The 23,231-nt window shown below is 50.0% G+C and overlaps 1 protein-coding gene and 1 pseudogene across 6 annotated transcripts in view; one reads left to right on the top strand and one right to left on the bottom strand.

Annotated features, from left to right (window-relative positions):
* The window catches only part of CPLX2 (complexin 2), an 84,399-nt gene that overhangs the window by 22,841 nt on the left and 38,327 nt on the right, over window positions 1-23,231 (top strand). Inside the window, exon 3 of one of the 6 annotated variants that reach the window (XM_038534711.1) lies at window positions 15,107-15,752. The exons of the other annotated variants lie outside the window; for them this stretch is intronic. Coding sequence (XP_038390639.1) covers window positions 15,107-15,204 — 98 coding nt within the window. The 3' untranslated portion in view covers window positions 15,205-15,752. Of the gene's footprint in view, window positions 1-15,106; window positions 15,753-23,231 lie in introns of those variants that run through there. 6 annotated transcript variants of the gene reach the window in all.
* Window positions 1-23,231, bottom strand: part of LOC100686949 — a 76,403-nt pseudogene that overhangs the window by 48,632 nt on the left and 4,540 nt on the right.

The following is a 23,231-nucleotide window of genomic DNA, read 5'->3' as shown; positions in this document are numbered from 1 at the left end:
ACACAAAAGGAAATTTTCTCTCCCTTTCCTCTCTTTCTCCCTCTTCCCTCCGCTCTCTCTGCGTCTCACCAAAAGCCCCAGCAGAGGTGAGTAGCCACCAGAAACCTAGTGACTCCCAACTCCATTATCGTTTTAGATGTCCAGTGATATGAAGGGAGGAATTGGGCCAACCTGAGTTGCCTGGTCTGCCACCACTCACTCTCTGGCCCAGAACCAGTCACTTTACTTCCTTGGGCCTTAGACTCTTCCCCTGTTTGTTTGTTTTAAAGATTTTATTTATTTATTCATGAGAGATACAGACAGAGAGGCAAAGACACAGGCAGAGGGAGAAGCAGGCTCCATGCAGGGAGCCCGATGTGGAACTCGATCCCGGGTCCCCAGGATCAAGGCCTGGGCTGATGGCGGCGCTAAACCGCTAAGCCACCCGGGCTGCCCTTCATCTGTTTTAATAGTCCCTTCCTCGGAGCCTTATGGAGAAAGGCCAATGAGCCAGCATGGTGCCTGCTACAAAGCAGCCCCTGGTTCAGATGGCACATGCTCATTCCTTCCCTGGCCACTTCCAGGACTTGTGTGGCTCCACGTCCTGCCTCCAGCCCAGTACTTTGGCTCTCTGCTCCCTCAGTAGCAGGGGCAGCATCCCTTTTGTCTCCTGCAGCTACAGCAGGCCTCTAGTGGTTTCCTCCCTGCCAGAGAGCAGGTGTGGCAGGGGCAGGCAGAGCATCCCTGCCCTAGGACCTCCCCGCAGCTGCCCTCACTCTGGCTGCCAGCCAGACAATTAGCCCCAGAAGGGCCTTTCTCTTCTCAAGGGCTCTCATCTCAGAGCCCAGACGCCTTTATTTTGGGAGCCTTGCCTGGCAAAGTGCTTTGTCAAGGCTACCTGCAAGCAACATCCCCACCCCCACCACACACGCACTGCACACTGCCAGCCATCCAGCTTCTTCTTCCATTCATGAATCCACTCAGCGTTTGGTGAACACCCCAGGCACACTGCTAGGCACTAGCAGACCCACAAGGTCCGTATCCTCTTGGCAATGCCCCTGTAGAGGGAGAGATAGATAAGAAACAAGAAGATGGACAGAATAAATAGGATCACTTTTGGATGGTGCTCCAGACTATGGATGGTGATGGCCAAAGTCATGATGGAGAGGGGCCACTGGTGGACCGCCCAGTCCCAGAACAGAGTGGGGCAACTCACAGGCCTGCTGCCTTCTCTGGTCTGGGCTCCTGGAGGGAAGGCTCACAGCAGAGCCACCACTGGTGGGGAGGTCTCCGGATGTGGCACAGGAAGGTTCTAGGTGCCACTCCCCCCAGCTGCCTTGTCCTTCCTTTCTGTCATTGTGGAGCCCTGCCAGCTCCTTCAGTTCCAGCAGCTCTCACAATTGGCTGGTCTCTCCCACCCCAGTCTGGTAGTGAGAGTGGCTACAGGGACTCTTCTTGACTCCCCAGCTACTCTCCACCCATCCCATGGGGTTTATCCTTCCAACCCTACCGGGTTCTGGGCAAACCAAGTCCTTTCCAGAGGGTTCCCTTATAAAACACCAGGAGTAAGGTCACCTGAACCCCAGTAAAAGCCAGCAGACCCTCCCAGATCTCCATACCCAGGGCATTCTCTCTGGCTTTCCAGCTCAGGCCTCCCCTTACATGCTCTCTTTCACTTCCTCACTGACTCATTCTTCCTTTCTCTGTGTGTCTTTCTGTCTCTGTGTCTCATCTCAATTTTCCTCTGTCACCTTGTCACTCTGATTCACATCCTAAATGTACTTCTTATATGGACATTAATTTACTTCAAATACTTATTTTTTTAAAAAATGCATTGAACCCCTATTGCGTGCCAGGCATGGGGCAAGGAGCTCAGGTCTAATCAAGGATGAGTAAAGTACAGACCTCCCTGAAAGGGAGATGAGTCATGTACTGACATAAGTGAAAGAGGGAGGCTGAAAGTGACTGACGCTATGAAAGAGATGTTGACCAGGGCTGAAGAGCATCCAGGAGCAGGGATTCCCAGGGGCTTCATGGAGGAGGTGACTTTTCAGTAAGATCTTGAAACATAGTCATGTAATGGAATGTGGGCTGTGGGGAAGAAGGTCCTCTCCTGTGGACCAGTTCTTCAGTGTCCTCTCTGCTCAAAACTGAATCCTACTCCCTAGCATCCTTCTTGTTTAATCTCCAAAGTATCCTTAATAAAACATGGGCTTTGGTGCCTGACAGACCTGGGCTGCGTCCCACTGACTCAGCTCTCTGAGCTTTCATTTGCCATCTGTAAACAGATTTCTAGAGCTGTTGTGAAAATCAAATAAGACAAAGGATGTGAAAATGCTTTCCTACTGTTAATGAGATTCTTTACTGTTAATGAGGGCCCTTTTAACTGCAAGTGACAGAAACTTAACACAAAATGACTTAAAATAAAAAGAAAAGTCTGACATTGCTGGCATCTGGCACACCTGGATCCAGGGGTTCAAATGACGACTACAAGACTTTCTATGTCTCTGGATTCTGCCCTCCTCTACACTGGCCTTTCTCTCAGGCAGGATCTCCCCCTCAGGGAGGCAACACAGCAACTACCTTTCTACAAAATGAGCAAGTCCAGTGGAAATAGGATGCCCAACCCCAATGGTTCCAGCACAATTCTGGGATTGAATTTCAGTGGTCGGATCCGTAATCCACCCTGTAGCCAAGCCTGGATCACAAGCCCATCCCTGGAGCTGGTAATTACGTGAATCTCCCACTCAATCCATGAGGACAGTGAGAAGGAAAGGGGGAGGTGCTCTGGAAGAGGTGTTACACTATTACAAGAAGGAACAAGGAACACAGAGGAAAAGAAAGTTCACTCTTTCTTACCACTCAGGTCCAAAAACATCTCCAGCTTCTCCTCCAAAAAAGTCTCTGATCCCCCAGGACTATGTTGGGTAACCCCTTCTGTGCTCCTGCAGCATCTTACACTTCCCTTATCATCATCCTCATCACCTTTATTATCATTTTCTGTTTATTTGTCTGTCTCTTTCACAACAAAGTATTGGGAGGGAAAACACAGTGCCTGTCTTGTGTCTTGCTGTACCCCCAAAGTTGACAAATGCTACACACTTAGGAAATGGTGGATGGATGGATGGATGGATGGATGGATGGATAGATCGATGGACGGATGGATCGATGGACGGATGGGTGGATGGATGAGTGGTTGAATGTATGGATGATGGATGGATGATTAGATAGATGAATGAATGAGTGGGTAGATGGATGAATAGATAATGGATGGATGGATGGATGGATGGACCGTTTGAAAGAAAACTGTGAGATCAGTTTGGTACATTCTAAGCCTAGGCTGTCTGTGAACACAGAAACAGAGCTATCCCTCAAGTCATTGACAGGTGGACCTGGAGTTCAGGAAAGAGGTTTGCGCTAGAAACAGAGGTTTAGGAGCCATTAGCATGGAGACTGTAATGGAGACCATGGGAGTGGATCAAGATCACCAAGAAGTGGGCAAAGTTGTGTACCCACTTGAACCCAGGGCTGTGTAACGTCAAAGTCTGATCTCATTCCTTCATTCCAAGGCAACCTGGCCACTACTTGAGGTGGCCATACACGGTTAATGTCTCTCCTTTCTCCCCACCCTCCCCCTCCTCAAACCACTCAGCCAGAAGGGAGCAGCTGCCTGGGAGGACAGAGAGACAGATTATGTAAACTGTGATTGCCACCCACAGGAGGAGGAGGAGAGTGAATAGGTATTGAAATGCGCTTTCAATAATGCATGTCCTCCCCCGCAGAGGCCTGGGGCTTGGCTGCAGGGAGAAGAGCCTTAAAGGGACCGAGGCTCCCCGTCCCTAGTGTCAGCACCCACTGGCCCCTGGCCACACAGGTCTGTTGTCCACAATTGGAGGGCTCCATGGACATTGACCACAGGGGTCTCCAACCTCTCTTCGTCAAGGACACCTTTTTTTTTTCCCTCCCAGCCCCAGTGGATCTAAGTTTTTAAAGATTCTGTTTCCCAAATGCACTGCATTTAAGTCATGATTAATTCATTTTCCCCATTTTTTATTAATCAAAGACACTTAACTGCCAGTCAGAGCTTTGATCAGCAAGAGGTAAGTCATGAGGTGATATCGCTCCAACCCAAAGCTCAGAAATATGACAACACCATTAACCAGGCCTACCTTGCTACTGGAAAATGCCCTCTCTCCCTAGCCCCCACTCATTACTGTCTTCCCCCAGATTGGGAAGAGTGAGCCTGCCCAGCACTCTCATTTCACAGAGAAGAAAACTGAGACCCAGAAAGGTGAATGGACTTGGCTGGGGTCACAGGGTTTGTGGGATCTGAAGGCTGAGACCTGACCTCTCTGGTTTCAAGTGACTTAGAATTTGACAATGTGATAGGTCATCCAAGGATTCTGAAAGTCCAGAGCAGGGCGGGGGGTGGGGGGGGGGGTGTCATCATAGCCAATACCTTCACTGTACCACTATTATGAGCCAGACGCAGTAGACATGTTTTCCCACTTTGTTCTCACACAACAGCCATGATCGGTGGGACTGTCATTCCCAATGAGCATATGAGAAAACTGAGCATCAGAGAGGCTTCGTGGTTTATATAACCTACTGGGTCAGAAAGTGGAGGATCAGGATTCCAACAGATTCTCATCAACTGTTTCACCTGACTGGCCTGGCTGGAATGAAGGGGAAGGGGTCATTTAGACCAGATTTGAAGTTCTTCTCACCACTTACCAGCTGTGTGAATTTGGCTAATGATCTTACATCTCAGGGCCTCCAGTCCCTCACCTGAGGAATGGGGATAGCCCCTTGTTTCTAGAGTGGTTGCAGAGCATGAGAAGAGATGATGGGGTTCAGGCCCCCAGCCCAGAGCATGGCAATGGCATCCTCTCCCTCCCTTCACCCTCTTCCTTGTTAAAAAGCCTCCAAGCTGGCAGAAGCCAGGGTAAGAGATTTGATTGCTTATGTCTTTGGGGGTCTCCCGAGCTGGGGATTAGGAGAACATTGTCCAGTTCTCCCTCTGTTATTAATTAAAGGGACTGTCCTCTTCTGGTCCAGTAATTCTAAGACATGAGCCAAGGATGGGATGAGACTCTCTCCTTCCAGCAGGAATGTGCTTTTGGTCATCACCATCTGCTTCTGCATCTGGTTTTATTGGCATTTGGACCAGGATACCTTGAAAATTCCCACCATCCTCCTGAAAAGCCCATTGATTTCCTCAAAGCAGCCTATGAAAGTGGAGTAGAAATCTCAGCTCCCAGCAGCTAGTGGGGGTGACCTCCTGGACTTGTTGCAGTTGCTCCCCTGGACGAGGTGGAGGATGAATAACTGACTCTCTGGTCCCTCTCTCCCCTGGAAGTGGTTTTAAATGAGTAAGCACAAAAACACATGGCAAGTGGGGTGGTAGCACTAAGCAACTCCCTGGACATGATGCATGATGTATCAGAGGTCTGTGCTCCCTGCGCCAGGCGCTGGAATGAATGGGGCAGGGCTCCGCCCTCAAGGAGCTCCCAGAGCCGAGGGTAGAAATGGACACAAAGACAGCCTAGGACCACTGGGCAATTTGAAGATGGTGATGGAAGGATGTGCAAGGTGCTGAGAGGACGCAGGGGTGGCTGGGTCTGACTTGAATAGGGAGAGAGGCATGAGGAAGCTTCACAGAAGATGGACTGGACTCTTATGCTGAACCCACTGAGAAAAAGCCATTTCCAATAGTGGGACAGACAGAAAGATGGGGCCCTGTGATAGCATTTTAAGGAAGGTGAATGGATTGGATTTGGTGGCTGATTGGATGTGTGGATGAGAGACAGGAAGGACTCTCCCAGGATGCCACCCTGCTTTTTGGGCCCTACCAGTCCCTCTACTCCATGTAGGTGGGAAGAGAGAAGGCACTGGTGTGCATCCCCACCCAGGTTCCCAGGGAAGCTCAGAGAGGGAGGGCTTCCTGATAGCTCGCTCTCTCTCTCAAAACCCGAAGAGAAACTTTGCCTCTTGCACTCTCCTACCGGTCAATATACTTGCAGTTGCAAGTGAAAGAAACTTGACTCAAGGGGTCTGGAGCAAAAGGGACAATTTATTGATATACATGATGAGCGGCTCAAAGATGATTGGTTTCCACCACAGCTCAAATGATGAGAGCAGAGCTGTTTCTCTCCATGTCTTAGCTTTGCTTTCCAGTGTTAGTTTCATGTTCAGGCAAGTTCTCTTCTCACTGTGGCCCCTAGGCTCCAGACTTAGATCCCCTTAGCTTAGCAACCTGCCACACAAGAACTCTTCCCCACAGTTCTAGCATAAATTCCAGAAAGAGTCTCATTGGCCTCTCTTGGGTCACATGCCCATCCTTGAGCCAATCACTGTAGCCAGAGGAATGGATAGCACTGAAAGATAAAACCCCTGTCACATGCCCTCTATTGGAGCCCCAGGTTGGGGGTTCAGTACTACCTAAAACCACATGGAGAGAGACTGGGGGAGGAGCAGTTCCAAAGGAAATTGATGCCATTATTAAAAGAAAGGGAGGGCAGCCCGGGGGGCTCAGAGGTTTAGCACCGCCTTCAGCCCAGGGCCTGATCCAGGAGACCCGGGATGGAGTCCCACGTGCAGTCCTACGTCCGGGCTCCCTGCATGGAGCCTGCTTCTCCCTCTGCCTGTGTCTCTGCCTATCTCTCTCTCTCTCTCTCTCTCTCTCTTTCTCTCTCTCTCCCTCCCTCATGAATAAACAAATAAAATCTTTTTTAAAAAATTAAAAAGAAAATAAAAGAAAGGGAAATGGATGTTTGGAATGCAAAACCACCAGTTAGCCTATGACCTCCTTTCCACAGTAGCCTGGGGCTGTCCAGAGTGGTTGCCATTCCTTCCGTTAGGCATCCCTGTCATGGTCTTAAACCCAGGACTGCTCAACACACCTCTAAGGTCCAGGAGGAGATGAATGAAGCAGGGACATGCACCTGACCTTTTATACATTCAAATAACCATCAACTGAACCTATCTATCCATTTGTATACTCATTCGCCTCCTGTGTGTCCTGGCCAGCTCTAGCTGCTGTGGGTGACAGAAAGATCCAGACTCTCCCACAAGGGGTTCACAGTCAGTAGAATCTATTTTAGGTATAATTCTATAATAAAATAGTAGAGTCAGACTTACTCTCCAAAAAAAATACATTTCACCGCATATTTTTTTTCTGGCATTCAGATGCTTTTATTTGCTTTTAGATTAACTGCCCCACATGAAAATCACAAATTGAAAAGGCCTTTAAAAATCCTCTTTACCTCTGAATCAATTTTTTCTTCACTAGTAAAATTTCCTAATTGTTATTGCAGTATTGAACATCGTCAATGAGGCGGCCTATGGTGTTTTCATCATTTATTCTTTGGAAATCTGGATCTGAATTCTGAGAAGGTGTGATGATCCTTTCACCAACCAAGAGGGTGAGGGTCTGGAATCTGTTCTGTTTGCATAGGGAGCTGCAAAATTGGGAGTCCTGACAATAGAAGACTCGGGACACGTGATCTCTGTTGATGACTATCTACCTGTGGAAGCAATGCATATTGATCCTGAGGGCTGAGGCTGGAGTGACTGGGAACAGATTTTCAGTTCAAGGTGAAAGAGAAATATTCAGAGCTATTACAAATTAAGAAGCTGCCACATAAGGTGGTGAGCTCCTTGTCCCGCAGGTGTGTAAACAGGCACTCTTGGGTGGGAGGTCGGACCAAATGATTTTTTTTTAGGACTTTATTTATTTATTCATGAGAGACACTGAGAAAGAGGCAGAAACACAGGCAGAGGGAGAAGCAGGCTCCATGCAGGGAGCCCAATATGGGACTGGATCTCAGGACCCTGGGATCACGACCTGAACCAAAGGCAGATGCTCAACCACTGAGCCATGCAGATGCCCCGGACCAAAGGATTTCAGTCTCCTCCATCCAAGAGATACCTGAACTATAGGTTGTAGTTCTGGCTCAGTCACTATCTTGTTGTGTGAACCAGTCACTGTATTGCTTTGGTAAGCCCTGTCCCTCTCTGAGCCTCAGTGACCTAGATAACCCCATAGCTCCCGCCTGTTCTAAATGCTTCTCCTCAGGTTTCATGCCTGCCTCTGCACACTCAGATGGTTTCTGTCCCATGCACATTTCGAAGCTCCCAAGCCTAAGTAAAGCAGCCCAGCAAGCCCTGAGGTGTGAGGCACCTTCTGTTCCTAGAGACACTGTGATTCATACCCATGGGATGCCTCCCCCATCTGACAGGTGGAGACAGTGAGTTCTAGGGAAAGAAACCAGCCACTGAGACAAGATGCACCCACACACACCTGATTGGGTCCTTGCACTGCACCATCTCCTGGCCCCGTGATTGGCCCGCAGTCCACAGATGATCTTGGGGACTGGCCTCACCTCGTGGGGTCAGGCAAAGGGCACACAAAGGCAGATGCAGATACCAACATCAAGAAGGTAGAAAGTTTGCTTCCCACAGGTCTTTTCATGAGTGGCCTTAAGACCTCTCTCATTTGATTTTTACAGCAGCCCTGCAAAGGAGGCATTATCATTCCAGCTTGTCAGGGATCTGAAGCTTGTCAGGCTGGTGATGGCCTGAGGCCAGCCCGCAAACAAACAGCAAAGAGGGCATTGGACCAGGCCCACCTGCCCACACCATGGACCCTCCCCACAATGCTCAGAAACCTACTCTCTAGAAAGAGGCATCTACTCCTTCTAGGAAGGTGCCCTTTTGCCAGGACAGTTGGCCAGAGCCCAACCACACCCTTAAGTCCCTCTGTCAGTGTTTGTCAAAGGACAAAGAGAATTAGGTGGGCCTGGAGCTCCACCTGCCCTCTGAACTCTCCTGGGGCTTTTGGAGAGACCATACTACCTCCAGGTTTCATCTGGCTGGGGTGGGTGCTTTCCGGCCATACACAGGCTGACAAAGCATCTTCCACCACCTATCCTCCCTGAGACATGAGCAACAGAGTTCCAGTTGAAGAAACGAGAGGCTGCATCTCATGCCCAAGGCTACACAGTCAGAAAGTCACAGAGCCAGAGATGAGGCCCAGACTCTTCACTCTTCAAAGTCAGTACGTTGATATGAATCTGTGTGTATGTGAGGATAACTGCCCCAAACTCCTGCCTAGGGCCCAAGACCACAGGCTTCACAGATGTAAGGTTCAGCCCTGCGTCTCATCAGCTGCCAGCTCCCCCATCCCAGACCTGTCCTGAAGCCTGATTTCTGCACCATCAAAACTGCTAAGCTAGTACTTCTGTACACCACTAGCCTGGTGGTCCCCAGGACCTCCCTTCCAACACACACACACACACACACACACACACACACACACACACACACACGGCTGCTTCCTGCACTGCTCTCTGGGGTTCTGAATGCAGAAATACATGATTCCTGGTTATCCAGAAGAGAGGCACTGTAGGCAGAGGAGGCCAAAAAGAAAGACGGTAAGGCACGGCAGGCCTGGGGATGCCTACATGAACCAGGCCTCTCCTTATTTGGAGGGCAGTGAGGGCTTGGGGAGTAGAGGAGAGAGATGTCTGCACCTACCTTCTGTGGCTTAACTTTCACAACTCAAGAGGGAGAGGTGATTAGCCCCATTTTTCAATCAAAAACACTGATGCTCAGAGACATTAAGCAACTTGTCCCAGGTTACAAAGCCAGGGAGTGGCACAGCCCACGTATAAACCACTAAGTAGGTCACGCTGCCTCCAGGAGGTGCATAATGCTTCCACCCAGTAGGGCAGAGCCAGCAGCTGTCCTCTGGGAGGGGAAGGTTCAGCCATGAAGCCACCCCTGCCTGCCACCCACCTCAAGCATTCAGCCACCTTAGGTATCTTCCTCCTAGCCACAGGTAACATGACACAACCAGGGAGTCAGGGCAGCGCTGGTGGTCTCTTGAGGGGAGCATTGCACACAGCTCCATGGGTAGGCAAGGAACAAGTAAAATCCAATCTCTGGAGTCCTCATTCCCCAAGAGCTTTCCTGGGAGCAGTAGGAAGCTATTTTTAAAAGCAGCATCTACAGGCAGTAACCTGGAAGATGAGTCCCCAGCCCAATCCTCACCCCTGCAGACCATGGGTGGGGTTCACTCTGCTCACCTCTCAGCCAAGAAGCCAAGCAGCTACTCTGCCCAGCCCAAGCCTGAGAGAGAGGCCAGAGAGACATGCCACCTGCCAGAGCAGAGATGCAGGTCTGCTTCAAATCCCCCACTGCAGCAGCTTAGATCCCCAAAGGGAATGTGTGTGCTTGTGCTCACATACCTGCTGGTATCAATGAGACTGTGTGAGGATTGAAAAATCAAGTCTTTTGTATCTGCAGGGATATGTGTACACAGGAGGCCAAGTGTCTCCATATCCTGTGCAAGTGTGACATTTAGGCACATGTGTGTCTCTGTGTCTCTAAAAGTCAGTATGTTGTTATGAATCTGTGTGTATGTGTACCTGGGCAGGCTGTGTGTGTTCCTGTGTGTGGGTGTGTGTACACAAGAGAGTTGACGTGTGTCTCTCAGTCTCTAAGAACCCAGGAAATAAATGAATAAAACTTTAGAAGTGAGAGGAGCACCAGCTATCTCTACAGGACATTCTCTCCTCTCTCCAGTCCTCGAGTCACAGAGAAGTCAAAGCTCAGAGAGGTGAAGGGACTTAGCCCAGGTCAGGCAGTGGCAGAGAGAACTGGAGCCCAGTGTACTTCTTGACTCTTAGAGCCCACCTACCCAGTCACCCCACACAAGCTCTGCTTCCAAGGTCAGCAGTTATAGCCTCCCTGCCACCATGCAAGTCAGATCAACTGGGTCCGTCATCTCCATTGGCCTTTGAATTGGCTGGCTGCTGAGAAGGAGCAAGTATCCAGACACAAGTGCATTTGTTCTGGGCTCTGAGTGGAACATTCACTAGTTCAACACACCCTTGCTGTGGGGACATAGCATGACCTGAGCCTTCTAGTTCCAGAATCCCCGAGCCATGGAGATCCCAAGAGAGGCCAGACATAGTCCCTGCGCTCAGGGAACCCACAGTCTGGCAGGGGGTCAGTCAGGCAAACCAAAAATCTATGACATAGGATTAAAAGTGTACAAAGGAGGCATGAACAGAATCTTGAAGGGCACTTGATTCTGCCCAGAGGGTTGAACAAAGCTAGTGAGAAGGTGATATTTGAATTCAGATTTAAGAGATAAGTAAGTATGTCAGATGAATTTCAAGCTGGGGCACAGCTTAATCAGAGGTATCTTAACCACTTCCTGATACTTTGTTCTAGAGAAATCCAACTCCTCCCTGGTCTTCCCATAATATTCTGCTTTGTCTGCCTTTCATATCTGTAGTCTGTGCTCCTGTTCTTTCCACCATCTGGAATTTATTCATTCCTTCAGTAAATGTGTCCTGGAGACCAAAATGGTACCTGGCCCCAAAAGTGGTACAGGAGGTACAGATGGCAATCAGGCATAGACTCCATCTGAGGGCAGGAGAGGGTAGTGGGTGAGAGTCAACCACCCATGGAGCCTTATGTTCTGTGTGCCTTGCCCTGTGCCCAGTGCAGCAAGGGACAAGAAGACTGTGGGAAAGGAGGAGGAAGCTCTTAAGTGCCTTGCTCTGCAGGCAGGAGTCTTCACAATACAGAAAGGTATGTCTTCATGGCCCCATTTTCAGAAAAGAAAGCTGAAACTCAGAGAGATGAGCTAACTTATTCAGAGTCGAGTCAGGTGTGTAGGGGGGGGATAAAGGGGACATGGCTTGATCCCCTCAGTCTTCCACACCTTCCAGGTAAGCCTCTCTGCCCAGAACTCTGCTGCTCGGACCAACAGAAGGAAGCATGTACTAAGAGGATCCAACGAGGTCACACACATGAACCCTTTAGCACTCTGCTTGCTCCAGAGGAAGCCTTCCTTGACATTAGCTAAGAAAAAATGACTAGGCTCCATTGCATGTCAGTTATGACATTTTTGAGGTGTTTGAAATCTCACTTGCGACTGAATCTTCATAATCCACCCTGTGATTAGGAATCGCCACATCCAGTTTACAGACGAAAAGCACTGCCTACTACAGATGTAGAGATGAGTAAAACAGTCCTTGCTCTCAGGGTCAGAGTCAAGAAATATGAACACACAGTAAGCCTCTAGGGAATGGTAGGACTCCTTTCCCAACATAGAATTGGGGAAGGGGACATCTAAGCTGAGACCTGAGAATAAGTCGGAGTTAGGCAGGCAAATGGAAAGAGGAAGGAATGGAAAGCAATAGAACAAAGCCCTGAGCCCAAAGCCCAAATCTCATTCTGTGGGTTTTAGAAGCCTTGGTTTAACACATCCATTAGATCAGTGAGGTCAGGAAAGGTTTGGCAACAAGGATTTGGGGTGGGGTTGGGAGGCTGGAGAGGTGATAGCTGAATCCACATCCAAAGTCAGTTGGTCCCCAGACTGGAGGGGCCTCTCTCCACCTCTGCCTGCCATGGTCTAGCCCTGCTTTGGAAACTCCCCTCCACAGACCTTGCGCTGTGCTACTGCCTGCCTTCTGCTGCTGAAACTCCAGTTTCCCTGTCTCTTGTCTCCTTTCCCAGTAAGCTGTGGACCCATCTCACCTGGAAGCCCGGGCATCTGTAGGGCCCTTGTCTCCAGCCCCCATCGTGGCCCAACACTCCTCCCTGGAGTACAGTTTCAGCACCAGATTTCACCTAGGGGTGAATCCTAAAACACTTTCCAAATAGCATCCTGGCATGTAACTGAGCTGGAGGGGAGTGGTTGGATTTGGAGTCAGGAAGACCTGCCTCTGCATGCCAGCCCTGCAGTTTCCATAGCTCGGCAAGTCACTATTCTCCTATGGGCTTCAGTGTGCATGCAAACAGTGACACCGACCACACAGAATTACTGTGAGGATTCAAATGAGAATAAGCCCATGAGAGCTCCTGTAAACTATTCAGAGGTGTGTACACATAGGTGGTTACTGTTGCTATGGCTGTGGGCATGAATAGCAATAAATGTTCATTCACTCATTGAGGGTCTGTCAAGGGCCCATGTGCCAGGCTCTGTGCTCAGAGCTGAAATCTAACAATGAATGGAGTAGATGTAGGGTCTGCCATCTAGAACTTCACAGTCTGGGACAGAGACAAACACAGACCACAGATGATGAGTTTAATATAAGATGACTCCAGCTTGGGGGCGGTGGGGGGCGGGGGGCAGTGGAGGAAGAGAGCCCAGAGAGTAAGAAGAGCCAGGGAAGTCACCTAGCCCAGACTGGGAAGCCAGAAAAGTTTAGTAGAAGTGGTATCCCAATGGAGTAAACCAGGGCAGGGTCAAGAAAGAGAGCTCAAGATAGAGCGAAAGCATGGACAAGCATGGGAGGTGAGATCGACGGGTCAATCTGAGAGATGAAGCTGAAAATTAAACAGGGCACAGCAACTTTAAGATTAAATAAATATTAACTGTATTATATCAAATTTTTAAAAAGATCACAAACAATTTGTTGATTTTTTTTAAAGTAAAAACCACAAAACTGGACACATAAATTTAGATCAGAGTTATCAGAGGCTGGAGCAGCTCAAAACAAGAATTTAGGTCACAAAATGTTGGGAAATAGTCCAGTCAACACATAAGACAGAAATCGTGAACAAAACAGCTCCTCGTTTTTTGTTTTTTTTTTTTTTTTTTTTTAAGGGAATTTATGGCATCACAAATCTGCCTCATGCTTTTCTGGTGAATCCCACCAAACATTTAAGGAACAAATAATACAAACTGCACAAAATCTTTCAGAAAACAGGAAGGAACCTTCCCGTCATTTCACAAGGCCAGCATTAGCTTGATCCCCAAACCAGACAAAGCATCACAAGACCATTATGCCTCATGAACACAAACACAGACATTTTCACAAAATATTAGCAAATTAAACCTAAATAAATATCTTCATCTTATTCCCAGATGCTCAAGTCTGCAATAATCCCATTGTCAAAATCAAAGGTTCTGTCAGAATCACATTATTTATTATAGGTGAGTTAGTTTTAAAAAAAAAGTCGCCAGTGGTTTTTAGTTTTTAAAAGCTCAAACTGCTCTTAGGTAAAAATGAAAAGGTAAAGTAGTGGCTCACACTGCTGAAAGCGCATGCACAGCTGGGTCCTGGTTCTTCGTAAGGTCATCAGGAAGCTAGTTCTCTCCCTCTCTCTCTCAGCCCTGCCCTCCTCCGGGTCATCCCATTCTCAGGCAGGCTCTCCCTGCCCCCCAGGGTGGCAAGATGTTGCCATTAGCACCAGTTGTTTGTCCAACTGTCCCAAGTAACAGGAAAAGCAGGACTTCTCTCCCGGGAGCACCCACAAAGGTCCTAGGTTTCATTCTGATTGTTTTGGTTTAGGTCACATGACCTCCCTAAACTAGAGAAGTGAGGTGATCTGATGGCAGCAGAACTCCAGTAGTTCCCCAAATAACAGAACAAGGAGCTGTTGCCAGACAAAGGAAAACAAAATGGGAGGTAAAGATAATGAGAGGTATAGATGATCCCCCGAATTGGTAGTTGTTTCCCTTTCTACTCTCTTTTGAGAAAGTTCAGAGCCATCCCAGGAAACATTATGGCTTTGGGTTTCATATTGTCTCTTATTTGATCCTTGCTATGGCTCTTCTAAAAGGGTGTTATTATTCCCATTTTACAGAACAGAAAACTGAGGCTTAGAGAGGTAAAGCCCTCAGGGTCCCAGAGATAAAAAGGGGCAGATTCCAGATCTGAGCCCAGGTCAGCCTGACTCCAAAGCTCATCCTCTGCACATCACCTTCTGCCCCATTGGTCCCTCTGGTCTCCCAGTATTTTGAGCATGTGAAGCCTTTTAAACCCAGCACCATGGTGAGCTTGAGTGGTACTGCCTTGTTGGCTGCACTGCTCTTTCCTGCTCAGGGTAGCCCCTCTGTTTCTTAGAATCCAGAGCCTGCTTTTGAACATTTGTGTTCTGGGTCCTGGTCCCCTAACTGAATGGGGGCAGGAGGAGAGGCATGGATAGAGCCCAGAACGGTGATACATTCCCAGCCAGGCCGGGTTACATATGGATTTCGTCCCAGCATCCTACCGCCTTCAAACTATCCCCCCCCTCCAGTCCACAGCCCAAAAGACAGACTGTGGGGCAGAAAAAGCAAGGAAACAGAAGCAGTCATTCCCATGTGTATCTCCCTCTACAGTTTCCAAAGCCATCGTCTCAGCTAATGTCCACTCCGCAAGGCGGCAGAGCAGGAGCCACAGTCATGCCCATTTTGCAGATAAGAAACGTGAAGAATGAAGGAGATCACACAAGAGTTGGAGCCACTGGCTTGTGTTCAGATCTGCAAGATTCCACCTCCCATGTGTTTTCAACTCTATGAAAGCCTCCCCAGAGTAAACCAAACCCATGCTTGGGTGTCCTAAAGGAGTCAGGGAGAAGGGATTTGTGTTTATTGGGCACTGACCATGGCCAGGGCCAGTGCCTTCTCAGTCGGGTCTCGTGTACCCACTCCATCCCCGCAGGACAGATATCCTGGATCTGACACTTCGAGGGGAGCCATGACCTGCTCAAGGTCACGCAGCTAGGAAGGGGAATTCAGCCCCCAAGCTGTGTTTTCCCCTGCCCTTCACCTGGCTTTTAGGATAAAGACCTCTCCACAGCCACACAGCCATGGCCCTGGACTCCTGCATCAGGCAGGGGCTAATTGGAAGCCAGAGCGCTGAAAACCTCCTGCTGGTGTTGGGTGGCCCCGCCCTCCCTTTCTCCACCTGGAGCCAGGGCCATCTGTTCCCTTTTGTTGGGATGCAGGGGGAGATGAAACTAAATTAAATACTAATCATACTTAACACTGGTCTGGAAAGTGTTTTGCACACTAAATTGCTGATTAATTCTCTCCAGGACCCAGAGAGATCCTGTCTTTGTGTCCCCATTCTACAGACAGACCATAGGGCACCTGGACTGGGAGACTGGAGAGTAGATTCGGGGCTTATGGGGCAAAAGTCTGGTCTCCATCTCTACTCCGCAGGATAGGGGTGGGTGGATAAATCCATCCAACTCACTGCTGCTCCACAGCTAACAATAAAGCCAGAAGCTGGTCCAAATTGTGGCTTGGCTGCCTATTAGCAGCTTAATCGAGCTCAGCCTTACGTCCGTGAGTCTTGGTTTCCTTATCTGTAAAATGGGAATGATGTTCCCTTTTGTTCCAGTCAGTCACTCACCTTGTGCCTTCTGCTGGGCCAGGCCTTGAGAACCCACACTGAATATGACAGCCAAGGTTCCTGCTCCCTCATCGCCCACAGTCTAGTTGGGGAGACAGATCAAACAAGATCACTATAGCCAGTGATCATGAGGTTGTTGGCAAACAATTTGTAACCATATTTTTTAAATCACAATACCCCTCAAAAGTACTTCTGGGTAATAAAGTGACTCTTATCTTTCTTGCAATGTTCATCTAGAAATCAGAGATACGTTTCCAAAGTGGAGGGAGGCGAGGCTGCTCCCCCCCTCCCCCAGCGTGGGTTTCCCAGCAGGATGCCGGAAAGCCTCTGGGGGCCACCTCAGGGATGAGAGGGACCCATGCAGAGGTCTCCAGACACCCCTACCCTAGCCAGCACAGCTTCATTCCAAACTTCTTACGTTCTGTTTCTTTAAAAGAGGTGGAAAAATAGCTGTCTTGGTGGAGGTGACCTGAGGTCAGAAGGCCAAGACTCAAATCTGACTCTCTTGCTTAATGGCAAGTGACCCTGAGCAGGCTGGACACCTGGCCTGTAAAATGGGGCTGCTGTCTGACCAGAGGAAGTGAGACCACACAAGTGACAAACTAAGGGCAGCTCTTGACTAGGTGGAGGCACTCGAGCATTTTTTAATCTGAATCATTTCCCAGGTATTCAACAATAGAGCTGGGTTGCAATGTCCAATTTCACCACCAGGCGGACCCTGCCTAAAAGACCGTAAGATCTGCAAAACAAACTCACGCCTTACTTTATAAAGCCTACAGCTTCAAAAATTCCGTGCATTCCATTCATTTTAAAATAGGAGTGCCTCCCTTTTTAGTTTAAGAGCTTAATGTCTAGCCTTCCACAGAGGGTGAAAAATCAGCACAATTCATCTCAAGGCAAAGTCTAGAAAGCCCACACAAGCCACGCTGTCCCAATGCCAAGGTGTGCAGTTATTCTGAGTCATGCAGCAGGTCCGAGAGGATCTCGCCTCTTCTGCATTACTTGGTGCCAGAGAAAAGGATACACATGGCCAGAAAGGAAAGAGATAGTCTTGCAATGATGTCAAGGAGCTATCCCCTGCTTACACACATGGTTTGACAAGACGTCTTTCTATAGCATGGTCACCTCGAAGAACCTCCTGTGCACTGGGCACACAGGTGTCATCTCCGGTCATTACAATCGTCTGACAGAGGAACCCGGGGCCTGGGAAAGTGGGTAACTCACCAGCCTCCCGCACAGCAGATGGTGGAGCTAGGATTTGAGCTAGAACTCTCTAACTACAAAGTCTGTGCCAGAAATGTTTTAAGGTAGAGACAAGGAAAGCATTGAATTTCATTACATGAATGATTCTAGAAGCAGAGATCTCGAGGGGGACGGTGAGGCTCAGTGGCTGCTGGAGGCCCCTGTCCCCATATGTCCCCTTTGGCAGCTCTCACCTTCCATCCCAGCCCCCGACACAGACACAGACACACACACACACCCTAAATTGCAAAGTTGTACATGGATACAAACATTCAGATGCACAGCCAGAACTCATGCCTGCACAGGTACGCACTTCATGCAAACCCCCAACAGGTGCACACACAGTGACACACAGAAGCCCACCCAGGGAGCAGTTACACCCATAGAGATGGCACCTGCACACGGGAGATGCACGGGGAACACACAAGCTGAGCCTACTGGTGGGGAGGACCCGAACATAGAGCTGCTGTGTCCTGCTTCGAGCCACAGGCTCCTCAGGCCCAGGCTCCTGCTACTGATGAAAATCCAATTTCTGATCCGGAGATTCAAGAGCCTCTAAGCCTCCTCCTCCCTACAGGCTCCAGAGGATCAAGGTCCCACACCGTAGAGACACACAGGCACCTCAGCTGCAGAGGAGTCCTCTGAAGTGGCTCTCAGACACGTGGGGGCCCTTTGGTGCTCAGGCATGGGGGCCAGGGCGGCGGATTCCCTTCCTTGCCTCAGACCAGAATGGAACAGTGACTAGAAACACAGACTGCCCAGCTGTGAGTGAGCGGGAACCAGTCTCTCTTCTCTCTGAGCCTCCATTTTCTCATCAGCAAAATGGGGGTATGATACCTACCTTGCAAGGTTGTAGTGAGACATGAGATAAAGTATGTAGAACATCTAGTAAGAGAGGAATAAACATTAAGTATCTTCCCCTTGACCTTGCCCTTCCACTGCTCATGGAACTGTCAGTGCAGCAGACAGACAGACTGATCCATTTAATCAGCCATAAGCATTCCTCCCAAGATCCCTCCCTTCCAGAAACTCTGAGAATTATGGCAAAGACAGAGATAGGGACAGATAGATTGTCCAGCAGATAAGGCTGTGAAAGAGGGGGACACAGACCCTGCGGGAGCCCAGAGGACAAAGAGGCAGAGCAGGCCATCCGGGCGGGGGGGTTGGAGCTGGCCTTGCGGGATGGGCCCATTGGGCCTCATGTCCATCCAGAACAGAAGGTCCCTTAGCGCGCCTTTCATATTCGCTTCCTCAGTCACTCCCAGTGTTGACACTTACTGAACACCCACTATGTGCCAGACCCTTTACCCGTCCCTATCTGATGAATCTGCTCCCCATAACACAGCCAAGAACTTAGTACTATCTCATCTTACAGAAAAGGAAGCTAAGAGAAGGGCTGTGACCTGTTCAAGGTCACAGAGATGAGCATCAAGTGTGGCTCCAAACTCCATATGCCTCCCCCATGTCCCCCTCTCAGCCGCTGCAACAACCCCCCCCCACCAACCTGATTGTGGTCCTCCCCAAGTTCATTGAAAGCCACGCTGTATCCCCTCCCCGCCCCCCAACTGACCTCTCTTTAGACTCTCAGCGCCTGGGAAGGATGGCCTTGGGGTCAGTGTTCCCCAGCACCCCCTCCTCCTCTGGCCCTGACCGGCCTCAGTGGCCCTGCATGCCCTCTTTCCACTGCAAGATAGCTCTGTAGTGGCCACGGCCCAGGCTTGCGCCTCTGGGTATTGAAGCAGCCCTTCCAGAGCCTGAGCATCTGCTAGCCCTACCCTCCTTAAACTCTCAACATGCGTCTGCCTGGTGACAACCCTTTTGCAGATGGACTGAGAAAGTAAGACCAGAGGCCCCAGAGAGAAGGGCCAGAGGCTCTGGGAAAGCAGTGAGTCTGAAGGCCTAAAGATGCTTCTCACTGCATCCAGAGAATCAAGAGTCATGGCTCCAAATAGCTAATAGCCCACAGGCTGAGCTAGGATTTAGGCAGGTTTTCCAGAGAATGGGCTGCTGAGAGAGATGAGTCACTCAGCCTCACGGGGTCAGCCAGCCTGTGCCTGGGAGGGTCAGTGAGCCGGGCAGACATCATCAGCCACCCCGTGGCCAACGGGCAAACTGAGTCAGTCAGGCAGGGTCAGTGGGTCAGACTACAATGAGCTGGCCCTGGCTCACACCCTCCTCCAGGCCTCTCTCCTCATCGCTGCCTCCCGGGGAGCCTTGGGGGAACACACTCAGCTCAGAGGCATCACTGCGATGGCCTGACCTTCCTCAATGCATCCGCCAGAAAGCCCCAAGGTGTAAACAGTGAAACAGTAGCCCCTAGGAGCACACATTGTGTTTCCCCTGCTCCCCCCACATACACGTGCCTATCGTGTCATGTCACACATATGCACATGCTCAGACTCATGCACACCCACACATGCACACACCCACCACATACACACATGCGCATATTGTATGCACATACTCACAGAGGGTGGTGCACATCCACCCGTGCACACATGCAGATACACACACACACACATACACATGCGCATGCACATGCTTACTGCCTCCTTCCTGCTCACGTTTTGCAATGAAGGCACTCAGGTTTTCCCCTGTGGAGGGGCCTCCTGAACAAGGGAACGCCCCAATCCCCGCCTAATCTGTCACGGAAAGGGCAGAGGAAGCCTTCAGGGGAGAGGGGGTTATTCCTCACCAGCAAGGGGTTAATGAGGGAGGAGGTGGCTGGCTCTCTGGGGCCCAGGGTCGTGCTCTATGGAAGCTAAGCAGTGACCCTTCAAAATTATGCACATTGCTCCTCTCATCCAGGCTCCTCTCATGTGGACTGGGCAAATCAGCGACTAAACCCTGTGTGCAAAGGCTGTGCAAGAAGTCTGTCTGTCCAGAAGTTGGGTCAGCTCCGAGTGACATTTCCATACTTAATCATTGTGTCCAACCTTCAGACCCACACCTTGTGGATTTACATTGCATTTTAGAGTCGTGATCTCATGCTGACAACACTGCCCCTCCCATCACTTGTGCACCACAGATCTGCTCATCAGTCACCTTTGTCTCTGCCATACAGATGGGGTCAGGCCAGGCCTTCCCTGTTTGTTTAGGTCAGGACGCCATGGCTACTGTGGTATCAGTGGTCTCACAAGCATGACAGCCAGGTCCGAAGATGCCTGGTGGCAGAGCCAGCAGGCAGGCTGGCCGGCCAGGGTTTGCCTGGTTCTCCTCTGACTGACAGAAGGGATTTGGCTACATGAGTGCATGTTCTTGGGCTCAAACTTTCTTAGCCTCTGAAATGGGGGGCTTGTCAGTCTCAGAGCAACCTCTTTTCAGCCCATCATGGCGTATTCAGTGTGTGCCTTTTGGCTTCATCTGTACACGTCCCCTTTCCCCTCAATTCTTTTAACCCCAGAACAGTGAGGAAAAGTCATCTGGGCAAGCAAATGTCAATAAACTGCCTCACATGCTGAAAAAAAAAAAAAAAAAATCCAGGAGGGTTTTCTGGAAGCGGAGAGCTGTGGGGAACCCATGGCCCTCTGAGACCTCTTCCATTGCTGAGGCCTTTCCTCACCATACCCTGCATAGTCTACTGTGCCTGTTTTACTCCAAGGCCTTACCTGTGTGCCCAGATTTGAGGGCAGACGACGTGCATGCCCCCTAGAAATGCCCCTTGCCCAGCTCCTGACCTCAGGCACACTCATCTCTCTTGACCTTGGTTTCCTCGTCTGTGGGACAAGGTCAATGAGTCTTGTTAAGAGGAGGGTGTGGGGTTATATGCAAAGTTGTCTAGGGAGCAGTTTGCAGATTTCTCATGAAACCACCAGCCAGGGAAAGAAAAAGAACAACCCAGGCATAGCAAATGCAAAGGTCCTGGTGCAGGAATGAACCTGTCATACCTACAGAAACAGAACAAAACCCCTCAGAGCAGAAAAAACAGGAATGAATTAAAAAGGAGGAAGAAGAAAAGTACCTTTGCAGGCTGAAAAAGGGGCCAGATTATATAGGACATTTAAAGAGTGCCAAATGCAATGTTTGTCAACTACAGGGGCTGGGAAGATAAGCCTCTGTTTGGGGGCTGGATTGTACTTTAGGAGAGAATGTTTCAATCAGGAGCCCCTAAGAGAGAAGGAAGAAACAGAACCCCAGAGACACGTGTTGGTGGGCTTCCAGTCACTGCTCTGCCTAGAGCAACCCCTGACAAGGACCGGCTCCCAGATGGGGATGCCCCAGGCAGACCTGAACCTCCAGGAGGCCTTCCCAGTGCCCATGACAGGGCATGTCTGCAGGTGCCGCGGTCAGCAGCTCACGCTCCTATAGGTTTTCTCACTTTATCTTCATAACTAGCCTATGTGACAGTCCACAGCAGAACCCTTTTCCAGAACACAGAGCTTAAGTTCCAAGATGTTAGGAGGCCAAACAGTTTTTGGTGTCTCTACTGTCTGGTCCACACCATGACCTCTTGTGGGGAGCAGCTGCAGCCTTCTAACCCATCCCCTGCTTTCAGCCTTCTCCCCTAATCTGTCCTCCATACAGCAGCCAGAGGGGTCTTCTTAAAAGGCAATCAAACCTGTTCCTCCACTGCTTACAATCTACAGAGACCCACTATTCTCAGACAAAAATCCACAGTCTGCTCTGGGAACCTCGGCCCTGGGTGACTTGGCCCCCACTAGCCTCTCCCAGCTCATTTCCCCAACGTCCCCCACCCCCGGTCCCCCTCCCCCAGCTCCAGCTGCATAGACCTTCTCTCTACTGCTCCAAAGCACCAAGTTCATTCCTGCCCCAGGGACTTTGCACCTGCCTCTCCCTCTCCTTGGCACATTGCACCATCTCTACCTCCTGGCAAACTCTACCTCCTTGTGAGGGCTGCTCCCTCTAGAGTAACCCCTCCCCACATCTCCTCCCCTGAACACCACACCCTGTGTTATTTTTTTTTTGGCATATTTACTGACATCTGAAATTATTTTGTCTTTTTGTTTGCTTAAGTATTGTCTGTAGCTTGTTCTAGACTGCAAGCCTCCTAAAGGCAGGGATCTCATTAACACTGCTCCGTAGGGCCCGACACACCTCCCGGCACAGAGTAAGAGCCCAGAGGATATTTGTGGAATGAATGGATGGGTAATGTGCCCAAGGCCACATGATTGTCAGCTAGCAGAGGCACGATTTCCACCCAGAGCCAGAGACCTCAGGACTCCAGTACTGCGAGAGAACCCAGGATGGTGGTCCTAGTACCAGGAACTGTGAGTTCATCCTCAGCTGTCTGACTGGTAGGATGGCCTAGCTCCTCACCCACCCACCCCTCTCTTGAAATCAGGGGGCCAGACCTGAGACAATGACTCCTGCCACGTGACCTTCATGGCCCTTTCCTTCCCTCATTCTGAGGCTCAGCTTGCAGTCATTCACTACTGACCATGCACATACCCACCCACATCTGGACTGGCGCCTGGCCAGTTCTCCTTGGGGGTAGGCACAGGGACACCAGAATCCCCACCCGCGACTCCTCAGGACAAGCACAACACAACAATTGGCCATGCCTGTTGGTTCCCAGGAGCTCAAAGGCACGTGTGATCAGTAGGCCTGCAGCGGGGTGAAGATGTGGAGGGCAGGATGAGGAAGCCAGAGACACAGGCCCCAGGCCTCTCCACCTCCCTCTAGCTGTGTGACCTTGGGCAAGCACTCTGCCTCTAAGGCTCTGCTCCCTCATCTACGAAAGGAAAACAGAGTGGATTTAATGATCTCTGAGAACTCTTCAAGCTTCGAAGAGAAAGAAAAAGACTTTTTAGATGCCAGGCATTTATTAAACACCTGCTGTATACCACCATCGTATTTTATTCTCACACAAACATACAGCTACACTCAGGGACTCAGAGGGCCAGA

The sequence above is a fragment of the Canis lupus genome, chromosome 4 (genome assembly GCF_011100685.1).
Source record: "Canis lupus familiaris isolate Mischka breed German Shepherd chromosome 4, alternate assembly UU_Cfam_GSD_1.0, whole genome shotgun sequence".
Taxonomy (NCBI): domain Eukaryota; kingdom Metazoa; phylum Chordata; class Mammalia; order Carnivora; family Canidae; genus Canis; species Canis lupus.
Note: the sequence above shows the minus strand (reverse complement) of the source record. Positions and strands in the feature narration are given on the sequence as shown.